This window comes from Rhinatrema bivittatum, chromosome 2, assembly GCF_901001135.1.
Source record: "Rhinatrema bivittatum chromosome 2, aRhiBiv1.1, whole genome shotgun sequence".
Lineage (NCBI taxonomy): Eukaryota > Metazoa > Chordata > Amphibia > Gymnophiona > Rhinatrematidae > Rhinatrema > Rhinatrema bivittatum.
This window is the reverse complement of record NC_042616.1, coordinates 135,719,092-135,735,564: the sequence shown is the minus strand read 5'-3', so window position 1 is coordinate 135,735,564 and position 16,473 is coordinate 135,719,092. Positions and strand designations below refer to the sequence as shown.

The window sequence follows — 16,473 nt, the reverse complement described above, 5'->3', positions numbered from 1 at the left end:
TGGCTCACTTGGAGCTATGTGGTGCAAGAGATGATGGCACTGGCTCCTCCTTCTCCCATGGGCTTTCAGGCTCCTCCTTGCAGAGCCAGTTGTTTTCATTGCTGTGCTCATGGCAAGCTGGCTCACTAAAAACTGCATGGAGCAGAATTCCCTCAGGAGCAAGATAGACATGAAGGCTGAGTCAACATAAGGGGATTTTATGCTGCAGTTGTACAGAAACCTTCCTAATTAAAAGCTGCTGGATTGCATTTGCTGTTTTCTGAGTGATCACTAAAACCTTTTCCCACTTTACCAGTTTCACCAATGTGTTCTTTTCCCTGGAAAGTCAGTGAGAGTAAGGCTAACAGTGAGCCCCTGAAAACAGGATCAGTAGATAACACTGCAATATGCCTGAGAGAGCTGCATCTCTGGATACATTCAGGGCACTAGCAGAAACAGTAATTAAAAAAAAAAAAGCTTTGCAGACGTGTACTCTAGCTGTTTGCTACTTCTACTAAATAGCACAAAATCTGAGCAGATAGTATTTCCCCTTTAAAAAGCAAGATAGAGGGAATGGTGGGAAAATACAGGTTTAACACTTGTGTCTTTGGGAGGATAAACGCAAACATTTTTCTTTTTTTTTAGCATCATTCCAGCAACCAAATTTATACTGTACTTCAGAAAAGGAACATCTTTCTCTCACTACTGCCCGAGTGAAATTTCTTACTTCATTAAAATACCTATCCATACAATTGATTTTTCAGTCATGGGAACTGGTCTCTGCACAAGTGCTTATCAATAAGGCAGTCTATGAAAAATTCCATAGGATCTGTAATACAGAGCATTGTACATACCTGACACCCCTTAAGTGATCTGCTCCTTTGTGCTGGGGCAATTGTCATAGGATAAGAACCTGTATAAACAGGAGAAATATCCATTTTATCTAAAGAACCTATGCTACACATGGATGGCTCAGATACATTGGAACCATTGATAGGACTGTTGTAACTTCGGAAAGCTACAACATTTTTCTTCTTAAACACAGTTGCCATTTTGACCATCTCAAAGGTGGGAGAAGGCCATGTCTTATCATGGGCTTCTGAGACAAGCTTCAGCGTGGTCTGCTCTTCACAGTGCAAACATTTACAAGGTTGGATGGTATGCTCATCTCGTCTCTGTACAGCATCATCTTGGGTTTCCTGCAAATATGGTGATGAAGTTACATTGCTTTCTAGTTTGGATTCCTCAAAGGAAAGTTCTTTGATGCTCTTATTTAGATACGAAAGTTGTTTTTCCAGATTACTTTCTGTAACAGACATCTCAGGGGAGGAAGAGAAATGAGATTCCATAGTTAGATTTCTTTCCAGGGCCTTTACATCTTCACTTGACAGAAAGCTAGAGTTTAGATTATTCGGTTTCTCTTTTCCCCAATGCTCATCTAGCTCACACAAGATATTTTTTGCTACTACTTGGTTGGTCAATATTTCCGGTGTTTTTTCTGAAGAATTCAAAATTTTTTCATCCATGTGATTGCTTTCTAAAGTCTCATTCTGTCCTGTGATACCACAGAGCATTATTGATTCTATTTCTATTGTTAAGCCTGTGCCAAAGCTTGGTTGAATAGCTGCTATTTCACACCCACGTTTATATTCTGCATTGCTTTTTTTGCCCTGACTAAGCTCCTGACCAGGACTCTTTTCAACCAGTTCATAGTTTCTTTTTACCCTCATTTTTTCTTCATTTTCTTCCTCTTGGATATACTTGGCAGGATTACCTATCCATGGAGGGGACTGCTGGTAACTGTGTAGTACTACAGCATCATCAACCATACCGGCTTTCTCTAAACCAAGTCTCTCGTCTTCCCAGGCCTCATTCCCATAAAGGCATTTTCTTGCCAGACCTTTCACAGAAGGAGCAGCCGGAGGTGTATTCCCTAGATCAATGGGGAGCGTTTCGGTAGGACACTTGCTGGCAGGGTCATTTTTGCCAATTGGGGAGACAATGGATTCAAGGTCCCTTTTCCTCAAGCTTTTCACTTCTTTCTCGTTTTGTGTTCTTTTGCCGACAACTTTTTCCAATAAATGCTTCTTCACCAGGCACAGAGCGGATTCTGTTTCCTGAAAACAGATGCATTTAATATTTTTAAACAGTGATAAAAGCAAAACATGAACATACAAAAATAATATAAGCTTTCACAATCTATTCTAAAAAATAGTACCACACAACAGTATTTTTAAAAAAATGTCAGTGGGCCGTTTGGATAAAACTAACATTTATTTAAATTTGTTTTACACTGTCTTCCCTTTTAAAAATCTACCCAGCAGAGTATGAGGTTCATATTCAAAAGTATGAGGTTCATATTCAAAAGCATTTAGCAGGCTAACTCAAAAGTTATCTGACTAAATTCTAGAATTTAACTGGCTAAGTTAGAGATGTTCTAGGGGGCATAACTGGGAGGAGCTGAGTTAGGCAGCTAAGTTATCCAGCTAACTTGATATTCTAACTTAGCCAGCTAAGTCTGTTTGGGCCAAAGTGCTATCCTAAAGTTAGATGGCTAACTTTAAGATTACAGGCTATATTCAATAGTGTAACTGCACTATTGAACACACCACAGAAGTTAGCAAAGTTAGCTGATAAACTTATCCGGCTATCTGGACAGTGAATGAATATGGACCTCAACAAATTCACTAATAAAGAGCACAATATTAAAAAATTAAAAAAGTTTTCCTTTATAGTTTAAATTTCAATTAAAAAGAAAAACCTTTTAGAAAGCTTCACCTAATTTTCTTCTTACTCTTGTCCCTCTCCAGTCCAAGAGACTGCACAACAAGAAGGGTCTTAAGTGAGATAGAGCAAACAGGTTCTCCAAGCTGTAGTGCTGCTGCTGGCTACACAGAGTGATGCCACCTGCTCTCAGATGGAAGTAAGCTTGAGAGAAAAAAAAAACAAAAAACCTTAACCTGCTCCCATCCCCGCGGCTCCTGCATGGAAACACGCTCCATTACATACGACTAAATAAAGAAATGTTTATCTTATAAACAGATTATGGTAATACTCCTTGCTTTTTCTACATGCTCCCCTGTGACCATGTTTACTCCACACTAACTATTCGCTAATACAATGGATACTACATGTTATAATTCCAATTATAACAAGACTCTCCTTACAAGAGTAGACCCAAGATTTTCTTTCCAGAATAAATCCTTGTTATAAAACTACTGTTGGGACCAAAGGTAATTACTTAGGATACAGGAACACTATCAGTCAAAGAACATGAAAACTATGTTTTACCATGAAAAATTTTATATTTTGTCTTTTTACGGTTTTTACATTTTTATTTACTAAAAAGCATGGAACCGAAAAACAGCCCTGAAAACCCCCCAGAAATGGGCTCCAAGAGGGCTATACCCTACATACAAGCCTTGTAGGACACACAGCCCAAACCTTGCATCCCGATGGGAAGTCATAACAAAAACAACAGTGACTGGGAATGTGTGGTATGTAGATCTAAGCAGGCTGGTATTAGACAAAACATTACATCTACCAGAGATCTGCTTCACCAGGGTCCAATAGTAACAGAAGACCTTTCTCCATACTCACTCACGGCATGGCTCTTGAGAGGGTTACTCACCTTTAGTAGTTAAAAACAATGTTAAAGTCTAAGAAGGTTTCCACTTCGCTGGCTTATGTGAGGGTATGGTGTTCTTTTGAGACACATTACAAAGAGGTTAATTGTTCCTCTTGATGCCCTCAGATTGCTGATACTCTGGTATGAGAGCTGTTTGCTCCGATCATGAGAAATGCTGAATGTTGAAATATTATATTACTTTGAATGAATCTCATATAGCCCCGAAGCAGCTAACAATTGAATTGGGCTCCCAAATGCTCTATTTCCTAAGATGGTGTTAATTGGCTTTTTCCAAAATTGATTATCCTACCCAATCTTATCCCACATACAGGTCGATACAGTAACGAGCGGTTGAAGATTTCCCGTCTGTAACGTGCTGGGAGCGCACAATACAGACGAGTAAGGCCATCCAGCGATACAGTCTCCAGTTTCACGCGTCCTTAGCGCTTCCTAAAATAGACACATAACCCTTTCCGCACCCAGCATGTAGTTGATGTGTAAATGAACGAATTAGCTGTATAATGAAGGAATTAGCTATTCCCCTCCGATACTGTAACGGGCGCTGATATTATCTCCTTAGTAACCCGCTGTTTTGCCGCGGCCTTAACGTGTTAGTTTACCGCCTCCCCCTAGTAGGTGTTAGGACTGTGAGTCTTGTAGCAAACCCATCGACACCACTTAAAATACTGAAACACAATAAAACACAATAAAAAAAAAGCGATACAGAGATGATCAAGAAAATGTAATGCTGTGGGACACATAAAAACCTGTCAGAAAAAAAAATAAAAATTTTTAAATACCTGTCGGAGGGCCGCGTGGGTCCAGGCGGGCGGCGGCGGGAGCCGGGGAGCGAGTGGTCGCGTGTAAAATCTAGGTCGCGGGCGGGTGGGCGCCTGTTCCAAGCGGCGGCGGGGGTGGGTGGACGCGCGATAGTCTCAGACGGGCGGTGGGATCCGGGCAGAGGAAGCCAGCGGCGAAAACGGCCTCCGGCTCCCTCTGCCTGGATGAATGCACGGCAGTGAAGGAATGGCCGTGCGATTTCAGCGCTCAAGGCAGTGAGCGCTGAAATCTCACGGCCATTCATCCAGGCAGAGGGAGCCTCTGCCTGGTTGAATGCACGGCCCCCGCCGGAATGGATGCCCGTGCGATTTCGGTAGTGACTACCGAAATCGCACGGGCATCCATTCCGGCGGGGGCCGTGCATTCAACCAGGCAGAGGCTCCCTCTGCCTGGATGAATGGCCGTGCGATTTCAGCGCTCACTGCCTTGAGCGCTGAAATCGCACGGCCATTCCTTCACTGCCGTGCATTCATCCAGGCAGGCCGGCTCCCTCTGCCTGGATGAATGGCCGTGCGATTTCAGCGCTCAAGGCAGTCACGGCATGTGACTGCCTTGAGCGCTGAAATTGCACGGAGAGGAGAGGGGAGAAGGGACGGAGGGGAGAATCGCACGGAAAGGAGAATCGCACGGAGAGGAGGGGAGGGGAGGATCGCACGGAGAGGAGAATCGCACGGAGAGGAGGATCGCACGGAGAGGAGAATCGCACGGAGAGGAGGGGAGGGGAGGATCGCATGGAGAGGAGAATCGCACAGAGAGGAGAAGGGACTACCGTAGCAGGCCCGAGCCTTGCTACTTTTTCGGTTTTTTGTTTTTTGGGTTTTTTTTGCTTCGGGAGGAGGGGACCGGACGGGGCTGCAGGAGACCGGACAGGCTGCACCGGAGACCGGATGGGCTGGACCGGAGACCGAACGGGGCCAGGGCAGGTAAGCGGGGGCTGGGGGAAAGTTTGCTGAGCATCGGGGAACATCTGGTACCTGTCATTTCAAATGTCATTTGAAATGACATTTGAAATAACAGATACCAGCGCGGCCGTGAAGCGTTAGGCCCGCGAACCCAGGATACTGTATAGGCGCTCTATACAGTAAAATGGGTTGCGCGGTCCTAACGCTTGCCTAAGGCTTCGCAGCCGCGGCATGCATTTGCATGCAATTAGAAGAGAGTATCGGGCACTAAGTGAAGAGAACTGTGCGTGCGGGGAGGAAGGGTGCGCCTGACACTGCCGCACTGTTTCTACCGCGGCCTTACAGTATCGAGCTGTTACTCTGTTGCTGACAACCCCTCAAAATATGACTTGTTTCTGATCAGCCAGTCATCCAAATACAGATTAACAAAGGTCCCTTGTTTTCTTAGAAAGGTTGCTACCACTACTATTATTTTTAAAAAAGCTCTTGAAGCTGTTGCTAAGCTGAAACGCAGGGGTCTGAATTAGTGTCTTCTTAATATACAAAAATTGAGATCTCTCTAAATGTCTTCTTTTATAGCAATATGGAAATATGCCTCCATCAAATCCAGAAATGTTAAAAATTCTCCTCTTCTCACTGAGGATACCACTGACCTGAGGGTTTCCATATGGAAGCGAGGAACAAGCAAATTTTTGTTCACGCCTTTCAAATCTAAGATTGGCCAGAAAGTGCCATCGTTTTTGGGAATGACGAACTAGACTGAACAGCAGCCCCTTCACAGTTTGTTGATTGGTACTGGACATAAAGCTTGTAAGCTTAGCAACTTGTTGAAAGTTGAATGAATTACCTCCAGTTTTTCTGAAGCATGAACCAGAGATATAAAACTGTCTCTTACTGGCAAAGGAAAAAAGCAAGTTTGCTTACCATAAACTGCGTTTTCCGTAGATTGTAGGATGAATTAGCCATGCTCTTGGGGAAACTTTATCCAATGGTGCACATATGGCACTCTCGCTCCAAGAATTCAGAGCTTTGTCCTGCTGCGCCTGCACAGCAGTTTCTGTGCGAAAGAGAGTGTCAATAATCTCCTCAGTCTATTATTGAACATAACGGCCAGCACCGTGGTCTAGAATAAAAAGGAAGGACTGTACAGGGAGGAGGGTGGGTAAACAAACTTGCTTTCTTCTATCGATAAGCAAGCTGAATTAGCCATGCTGTCTGGGGAGTCCCAAGTTCAGGGCTGTGATCTTTCCTTCCAGAGAGTAGGTGAAGGCGATACCTCTAACCTTCTTACAAATGCCTCTTATTTTTTTCAACCTATCCCCTTCCATGGACAGCCCCTTCTTATTGACTACATTATTCAACACTGCTCATCCCACTGCACTGTCTGACTGCTAGATTATCAAGACAATTGTGGGATGTGACTGTATAAGTGCAGGACCATGTAGCCACTTTACAGATGTCTTCAATAGGAACATTGTACAGGTGTGCAATAGAAGCAGCCGTAGCCTGAACTTGAAGAGCTTTGATTGCCTTGGTCAACTTAGGTTGTACTAAGTTATGACAATATTGAATGCATTCTGAGATCTAGCTGCATAGTGTTCTCTTGGCCACTGCTATCCCCAAGGCATTAGGGTTATATGAAACAAACAGTTGCGACAAGCACCTGTATGGTAGGGTTCTCCGTTTGTAATATGCCACTGCTTTTTTGCAGTCTAACATGTGCAAGAGTCTTTCATTGATATGTAGTTTTGGGAAGAAAATTGGGAACGTGATGCCTTGGTTGATATGAAAAACCAACATTACCTTCGGCAGGAATTTTAGATGCACCCTTAGCACCATTTTGTCATGGAAGAACTGCAAGTAGGGTGGCAAATGCACCAAAGCTTGAAGCTCGCTCACTTGTCTCGCTGAGGTGACAGTTATATAAAAAAAAAAAAAAAAACTACTTTCCACGTTAAAAACGTTAGAGAAACTGACTACAATGGCTCAAAAGGATGTTCAAGACAATATTAAGATCCCATGGAATGGGTGGTTTCCGAAGGGGAGGATGCAGTTGAAGTCCTTTTATAAATCGGGATATGAGAGGATATGCTGGAATGGAGGAACCAGCATCCTTATCAAAGTATTGATTTATTTAAAAGCATTTATATTCCATCAACCTGAAACTTTTGGAGCTAGGCTGCTATAGTGCTTAAATGGAACTTTATCAAAGAAGTTGCCAGGCCAGACTTAGGGGCCAATTCAATACCATGCGCTAGCCACTGCACATGGCCTAATCTGTGATTGGACGCACGTTTTGAATGCACATCCATAACCCCCCGATCTAATACGGGGATTAGCACATTCAAAACGTGCATCCAAATCTCCACATAGCTAATAGCACTCATCACATGGAAATCCATGTAGATGAGGCTATTAGCTAACCCCCGCGATCCAATAAATTTTCCGCGTGACCAATATGCCCTGGCAACGTGGTAATTTGTATGCCAGCCCAGGGCTGGCGAAAAGGTAAGCCTCACTCAAGAAAGAAAAATCCTGCTTTCTGAGATTCCTCCTAATAGTATTGTAGCGATATTATGTAGGTGGAACCAAATAAATCAGTATTTAAAAAAAAATAAAAAAATTTGGACATCAAGTACACACACATACACACACACGATCAAGGCCATGTATTTTGTGCATGTATACGCTGGTAGCAGGAGAAAATGGGCGCTCGTAGATTGAGTGTCTGTTTTACCAACCGGCTTGACAGACACCTCTCCTGTGGGCCTGATTTCAAGGAGGTGCTAGAAACGCACTTTTGTGCCTCCTTTTTAGTGCAACGCCTCATTTTAATATTGTATCGGGAGCCCAGGAGAGGTGGCTGGGCGTGCGATAAGTAAACAGGAGCTTAACACAGAGCACCAGTTATCTGCACACATTTATTGCATCAGCCCCTTAGAGAGGTGAAACAAGTAGTTTAATAACTCCTTTGGTGAAAATGAAAACAGACTGATGGCATTTAGAGCACACCATCCTGCATAACGTTTCTACTTAAACAAATAGTTGCGGTAAGTTGATGGTTTTTCTTGCTGCTTTAATTATCTCTTGAACTGATGTCAGAAAAGCGAATTCTCTCAGAACTATGCGTTCAACATCCAAGCTGTCAGATGTAGAGAGGATGAAGAAGGGATCCTCCTCCTGAGTCAAGAGGTCTGGACTGAGCCAGAGGCTTTGGATGTTTTACAGAATACTGCACTAGGTATGCATACCAAGGCTGTCTCAGTCATGAGGAGCTATGAGTATCATTCAGGATTTGTCTAGAATCAGTTTTTGGACCATCTGTGGGATGAGCGGTATTGGAGAAAAAGTGTACAGAGACCAGCCGTCAACGACAGGAGGAAAGCGTCCTGCGTCTCTCTGTGATGACTGGGCCGAATGGAATTGGTTCAGTTTCCGGTTGTGTTCCGATGTAAACCGGTCTATCCAAAGGAGACCCCATTCGAGGAAAATACTGTTGGCTACTATCTGATTGAGGGACCATTAATGGGGATGAAAGATTCTGCTTAGCCGATCTGCTAGTCCGTTCGCCACGTTGGGCAGATAGGTAGCCTGGAGGGAAATTGAGCAGTCGACCCATTCCCAGATCAGCATGGCTTCCCTGCATTGTATCCAAGAACCCGATCCTCCTTGTTTGTTTATGTAGAACATGGCGACCTGATTGTCTGTGTGGATCATGACAGCTTGTCCCTGTAACACATGACTGAAAGCAATTAGAGCGTTTCTCATAACTCTTGAGTTCCAGGAAGTTGATTTGGTGAGTTTTCTCTTCCAATGACCAAAGACCACGTGTCTTGTAATTAAGGAGATGGACTCCCCAAACTTGAGAGGACGCATCGATTATGAGGATGAATTGATGCGGAAGCTGTCGTAGAGGTGTCCCCCCGGATATCACTCCTGGGTTTTAGCCATCACGCTACATCTACTTTCATGGAACTTGTCATAGTCACCTTGGTCATTAGAGGCTGACAATCCTGCAGCTATTGGTTCTTACCCCACTGTAGTCATCTCATATGTAAATGAGTGTAGGATATCATATGTATGGTAGCCACCATACACCCTATCATTGTTAACACTTGGCGCACTATCACTGATGATCTGCAAAGTAGCTGGAATCAGAGGTGAAATATCTTCGAGATTCTGTCTTCCAATAAGAAAGCTCTCACTTGAACAGAGTCTATTCTGGCTCCTATGAACTGCAGGACTGGAGACTGTTTGAGGACAGACTTCTCGTAATTGATGAGAAAACCTAGAGATTCTAGGCAATGTATCATCTTCTAAAGATTGGTTTGTAGAGCTGAATGGTTGGGGAAAACTAGAATCCAGGTGTCCAAGTAGGGAAAAACTCAAATTCTCTGTTGTCGTAGATGAGCCAGAGCCACTGCAAGGCATTTGGTGAAGACTCTGTGAGCAGAAGATAGACCAAACAGGAGTACCTGGTATTGGCAATGATTGGAGTCCACCTGAAAACAGAGGTATCGCCAACAGGACAAGTGGATCAGAATGTGAGCGTAAGCATCCTTGAGATCCAGGGAGCACATCCAATTATTCAGCTGGATGAAGGCAGAATGGATTTGAGGGAAGTCTTGAATTTTTCCTTCTGGAGGTGTTTGTTCAGGGATGTGAGCTCTAGAATGGGACACAGACCTCCTGAGCATTTTGGGATGAGGAAGTATTGGAAATAGTAGCCTGTGTTGATCCAATGACTTGACACCCTGTGAATGACATTCTTCTATTGTACCAACTTCTGTACTTCCTGTTTTAATAGGACCGTCTGGGCGGGGTCAACATGTGGAAATGGGAAGGTGGGAAAGTTCGGGGTAGTACTTGAAATCAAAATGATAACCCTGACGAATGATATCGAGCACCTACTTGGCTGTTATTTGTTCCCACTCTGGTATGTAATGGCGGTCTGCCTCCAACTGGAGGATGGGGCTGGGGCTGTGCTTTGCTCAAAAAGACTGTGGCGGTTTGGAGGCAGGTGGCTGCATTTGCTTTTGCTGCCTGTGTTCCTGTTGACACCCCTGAGTCTGTGCAATCTGGGACGGCATGCGTGGCTGTTAATGACTGGTTTGACTGCACTTGGTACATTGAAAAATGCTTATATGGCTTCCTTTGATAGTAAGCCTTGCAGTATTGGGGGTAGAACTGTTTAAATATGCCCTGGGAATCCAGCGATATTGACAATTGTACTGCCACATTTTGCTCTTTAATTTGAGATACTGCCTCCCTCAGCTTGTCCACAAACAGATTATCGCCTGAACACGGCAGGTTTGCCAGCTTTTCATGAACATCGTTCCAAATACTGCTGGCTTGTAGCCAGGCCATGTGGTGGGCTGTGATGGACGTAGCTGAAGTGCAAGATGAAGTCTTGAAGGACTTGTACACTGCTCTTAAAAGATGTTGCAGGCCCTGGAGATATTTGTTGACCTGTCTGAGAAAATGAAGGACTTCAACTGCTGGAGGCATTCATACAGGTATTGTGCCATGTAGAATTGGTGCTGTTGTATTCTGGAGGTCAACATGGCACTCTGTAAGATCTTTTTTCCCAAAATCATCTAGAAGCTTATGATCCCTGCCCGGAGGAGCAGAGGAGTGAAGCTTCAACTTTTTTTTTTTGCTTTCTTCATCATTAACTCAACATTGACTGATGCATGAGGCAGCTGAACTATGCCATAAGTTAACAGCTTTTTCAGGCGAAATTTCAAATCCAATTTCCTCGACACAGGTAGATTAAAGTGAGGGGATACCCAAGTCTTTGAAAGTATGGAGTCCAAGACCTTATAAGAACATAAGAAAATGCCATACTGGGTCAGACCAAGGGTCCATCAAGCCCAGCATCCTGTTTCCAACAGTGGCCAATCCAGGCCATAAGAACCTGGCAAGTACCCAAAAACTAAGTCTATTCCATGTAACCATTGCTAATGGCAGTGGCTATTCTCTAAGGGGTAGATTTTAAAAGAAGCGCGATCAGCCTACTTTTGCTTGCGCATCAGACTCAAGCAAAAGTACGCTGGATTTTAGTAGATACGCGCGGAGCCGCGCGTATCCACTAAAATCCTGGATCGGCGCGCGCAAGGCTATCGATTTTGTATAGCCTGCGCGCGCCGAGCCGCGCTGCCTCCCCCCGTTCCCTCCAAGGCCGCTCCGAAATCGGAGCGGCCTCGGAGGGAACTTTCCTTTGCCCTCCCCTCACCTTACCCCCCCTTCCCCTACCTAACCCCCCCCCCCGGCCCTGTCTACACCCCCCCCTTACCTTTGTTGGGGGATTTACGCCTCCCGGAGGGAGACGTAAATCCCCGCGCGCCAGCGGGCCTGCTGCGCGCCGGGCCGCGACCTGGGGGCGGGTACGGAGGGCGCGGCCACGCCCCCGGGCCGTAGCCACGCCCCGTACCCGCCCCCAAAACGCTGCCGACACGCCCCCGCAACGCCGCGCGCTCCGGCCCCGCCCCCCGACACGCCCCCCTCCGAGAACCCCGGGACGTATGCGAGTCCCGGGGCTCTGCGCGCGCCGGGAGGCCTATGTAAAATAGGCTTCCCGGCGCGCAGGGCCCTGCTCGCGTAAATCCGCCCGGTTTTGGGCGGATTTACGCGAGCAGGGCTCTGAAAATCCGCCCCTAAGTGAACTTAATAGCAGGTAATGGACTTCTCCTCCAAGAACTTATCCAATCCTTTTTTAAACACAGCTATACTAACTGCACGAACCACATTCTCTGGCAACAAATTCCAGAGTTTAATTGTGCGTTGAGTAAAAAAGAACTTTCTCCGATTAGTTTTAAATGTGCCCCATGCTAACTTCATGGAGTGTCCCCTAGTCTTTCTACTATCCGAAAGAGTAAATAACCGATTCACATCTACCCGTTCTAGACCTCTCATGATTTTAAACACCTCTATCATATCCCCCCTCAGTCGTCTCTTCTCCAAGCTGAAAAGTCCTAACCTCTTTAGTCTTTCCTCATAGGGGAGTTGTTCCATTCCCCTTATCATTTTGGTAGCCCTTCTCTGTACCTTCTCCATCGCAATTATATCTTTTTTGAGATGCGGCGACCAGAATTGTACACAGTATTCAAGGTGCGGTCTCACCATGGAGCGATACAGAGGCATTATGACATTTTCCATTTTATTCATCATTCCTTTTCTAATAATTCCCAACATTCTGTTTGCTTTTTTGACTGCCGCAGCACACTGAACCGACGATTTCAATGTGTTATCCACTATGACACCTAGATCTCTTTCTTGGGTTGTAGCACCTAATATGGAACCCAACATTGTGTAATTATAGCATGGGTTATTTTTCCCTATATGCATCACCTTGCACTTATCCACATTAAATTTCATCTGCCATTTGGATGCCCAATTTTCCAGTCTCACAAGGTCTTCCTGCAATTTATCACAATCTACTTGTGATTTAACTACTCTGAAAAATTTTGTGTCATCTGCAAATTTGATTATCTCACTCGTCGTATTTCTTTCCAGATCATTTATAAATATATTGAACAGTAAGGGTCCCAATACAGATCCCTGAGACACTCCACTGTCCACTCCCTTCCACTGAGAAAATTGCCCATTTAATCCTACTCTCTGTTTCCTGTCTTTTAGCCAGTTTGCAATCCACGAAAGGACATCGCCACCTATCCCATGACTTTTTACTTTTCCTAGAAGCCTCTCATGAGGAACTTTGTCAAACGCCTTCTGAAAATCCAAGTATACTATATCTACCGGTTCACCTTTATCCACATGTTTATTAACTCCTTCAAAAAAGTGAAGCAGATTTGTGAGGCAAGACTTGCCCTGGGTAAAGCCATGCTGACTTTGTTCCATTAAACCATGTCTTTCTATATGTTCTGTGATTTTGATGTTTAGAACACTTTCCACTATTTTTCCTGGCACTTAAGTCAGGCTAACCGGTCTGTAGTTTCCTGGATCGCCCCTGGAGCCCTTTTTAAATATTGGGGTTACATTTGCTATCCTCCAGTCTTCAGGTACAATGGATGATTTTAATGATGATGATTTTAATGTGATGGAAGAGCCGAAGTTTCAACCAGAACCTCAAGAATTTTTAGAATTCCGAATACCTCCACTTGGGGATCTGGTATCTTTCAGACCTCCACCTTCAATGTTGTTCCTAGCTTCTCCACAAAATGGGAATATGCGAGGTCCTTCGGTGGTAATGTATGATCTGGGGGGTCCTCAGATGGGTCCAAGGGGATACCTGTAGAACTGACTGGAGACTGATCTGGTAGGTAATCGTGATGCTCCGAAGGTGGGGGATTTCAGAGGAAACACTCCTTCCAACAGATCTGGATTCGGCGATGCAGACCTCTGTGGGGATGGTAGTGAATGCCGGGAGCTCCCCGTATCTTCCTGATGACCCGCTACTGACCTGAAGTCAGGTAACTGAAGGGACAGAACTTCAAGGTGAAAGAGGAAAAAAGATTTCTGATAATTGATGAAATCTGTTGCATGGCCTGGTTGGACTGGCTCACTGGAAACACTGGAGAAGGTGCTTCCCACTGCTTTCTGCTAGCAGAAGACAATGACCGCTAACTGTCAGATGGCTATTGGCGATGGTCTCTTGAACCCCTTTCTGGTAGTATTGGCCTGTCCCTTGGAGACAACTCTTCTTGAAAAACAGAGTCCCTATTACGTGATTGAGATGAGAGGTCTGAGTAGAGGTCCCCTTGTGGAGAGGAGGATGCTGAATTTATTGAGAATGATTTTGAAGGCAGGTGAGACAAGATGTCCAAAATGGGATCCATGTCCCTGGGATGATGAGATGGAAAGAAAGAGCTCTCTTTTGTCCTTTTTGGTTTTGGAGCTTGGTACTCCAGTTGTACAACAGACCGTCCAGCTCAGTCAGAAGAGATCGGTTGAGGCTGTTTCCCTACTAGGGACGATGCCTGCATCGTAGTAGTAGTCTCTTCAACCATACGTTTTTTGGCCTTTGTGGGTCTGTGTGTCACGTGCCTGCTTTGCACAGTTGTATTGATTCGGCGCGGCTGTGCGTCTTAGTAACGTGACTCAGTCGTCTTCTCGACTCGATGCGTTGTTGTCTCATGGGCTGATGACGCGTTGTGGCTCTTGCTGTGAGATGCTTAGCTGTTTAATACACTTATATATCACGTTACTTCTCATTAGGTGCATGGCTCGATGCTCCTTTTCCCCTCTATGCACCAAGGTACATCGTGTGTCTACATCGACAATGCTCCCATAGCCTGTTTCGGCTGCTCCTACCTGTGCTGGGCTTTGACAGGCTTCAGTTTGGGGGTCTTTAGGTGCTACAGAAACCTTATCCCCTGAGGCCCTACTCACCCTGGTTAGGGAGACTGACGTCTGGTGGGTATCTGGCCTGCTCTTATGCTTTGCCGCCACAGACTATGGTTACATGGACGCAAACCTTCAGCGCGAGTCCTGATGGCACTGTTTTGAGCCTGATGAGGAGTAATAGATTGCCTCAGATGGTGCATAGCTTCCTGAGGCTGAGGATCCACCTACTCTGTCCCTCAATGATCTACTTTTGCGGCCCTTTGGTGTTGAGCCCTCGGCGACATGCATCCACAGTTGCAGCACGAGGCCTGGTTGTGGTCCAGGCCCAGATAGAGGGAACAATAATTGTGACCATTAGTGAAGGACATATGTCCGCACTGACAGTACTTGAAACCAGGCTTTTTAGACATAATATAGAACAGTGCTGTTTGGGGATTGCTACCTCAAAAGAAAGCTCTAGCAACCTGAAGAGAAACTGAGAGGAGCCTAAACACGTCCATGAAAGGGCAAAAAAATTAAGACTGAGATTAGTACCACGCAGGCACAGTAGAGAAAAGCTCTGGATTCTTGGAGAAAGAGTTCTGCATGTGCACCGGATGACATCACCCAGACAGCATGGCTAATTCAGCCTACTTATATATGGAAAAACCTGGGAGTACTCATATTGAGTAATATCTAGAATCCACTGATCTGTCATAATATGGATCCACTCTTTGAAAGACCCCCTGTAGTCTATCCTCTATAAGAGTAATCATGAATGAATCCACTGGGCTTCATTGTGAAGATTGCACAGAGGAATGTGGCTATGCTGAATCTTCCCCTCCGTCTTCTTGCACCCCAAAAGGCTTGAGCTATTCCCTTTCCTCTTGTGGATTGTAGTGGGGACCTCTTAATTGGCCAAAATCTTCAAGTCACTGTACTGACTCCACCCTAAAAAAGGGAGATAATGTGATCTAAAAACTCCCCCCAGATTTTTCACTAATTTGTCTAACTCCCCTCCCCTAACTCCCCTCTAACTCCCCTCACGCAATTTGTCTAACTCCCCTCACGCAATCTCTCCCCCACCCCCCCACCCCCCAGCTGCCCTCCTACCCTACAAATCCGTAACCTTGGAATTATGATAGATAACCAATTTAACCTCAAAAAATTCATTTCGGCCACCATAAAAAGCGGATTCTTCAAACTCCACACCTTGAAGAGAATCAAACCTCTTCTTCATTCCTCTGACTTCCGCACAGTACTGCAAGCTATGATCCTGTCCAAAATTGATTATTGCAACGCTATTCTCCTAGGCTTACCAAAAAGTACTCTACAACCACTACAGTTATTACAAAATGCTGCTGCACGCATCCTTACCAATACTCACCGTCACGAACACATCACTCCCGTCCTCCAATCACTACACTGGCTCCCTGTAACCTCCAGGATAGTATATAAAGTACTCACGCTCATACACAAAGCCATTCATAACCATGACATGCAATGGTTCCCAGAACATCTCCTGCTTCACACTCCGACCAGACCCACAAGAACGCATCACCAGGCCAAACTTCAGACTCCCTCTCCTAAGCTCATGAAACACACCACCTTCAGAGAGCGATCATTCATCTTTACAGGCACTGCCCACTGGAATAAAATGCCTTCCCAACTACGCCAGGAACCTTGCCACAAAAAATTCAAGCACAATCTTAAAACATGGCTGTTCAAACTAGCGTACCCGGACTAACGAATTGACTCCTCCCAAAGATGCGACATGACCCCCCGACTGACTCTTGCCCTTTCTACCTACTCTTCCCCCTCCCACCCACTGTGAATATA

The 16,473-nt window shown here is 45.1% G+C and overlaps 1 protein-coding gene across 1 annotated transcript in view; it reads right to left on the bottom strand.

The window, feature by feature from the left end:
- Positions 1-16,473, bottom strand: part of MASTL (microtubule associated serine/threonine kinase like) — a 238,441-nt gene that overhangs the window by 57,051 nt on the left and 164,917 nt on the right. Inside the window, exon 8 of the mRNA XM_029588648.1 lies at positions 834-2,096. Coding sequence (XP_029444508.1) covers positions 834-2,096 — 1,263 coding nt within the window. The remainder of the gene's footprint in view (positions 1-833; positions 2,097-16,473) is intronic.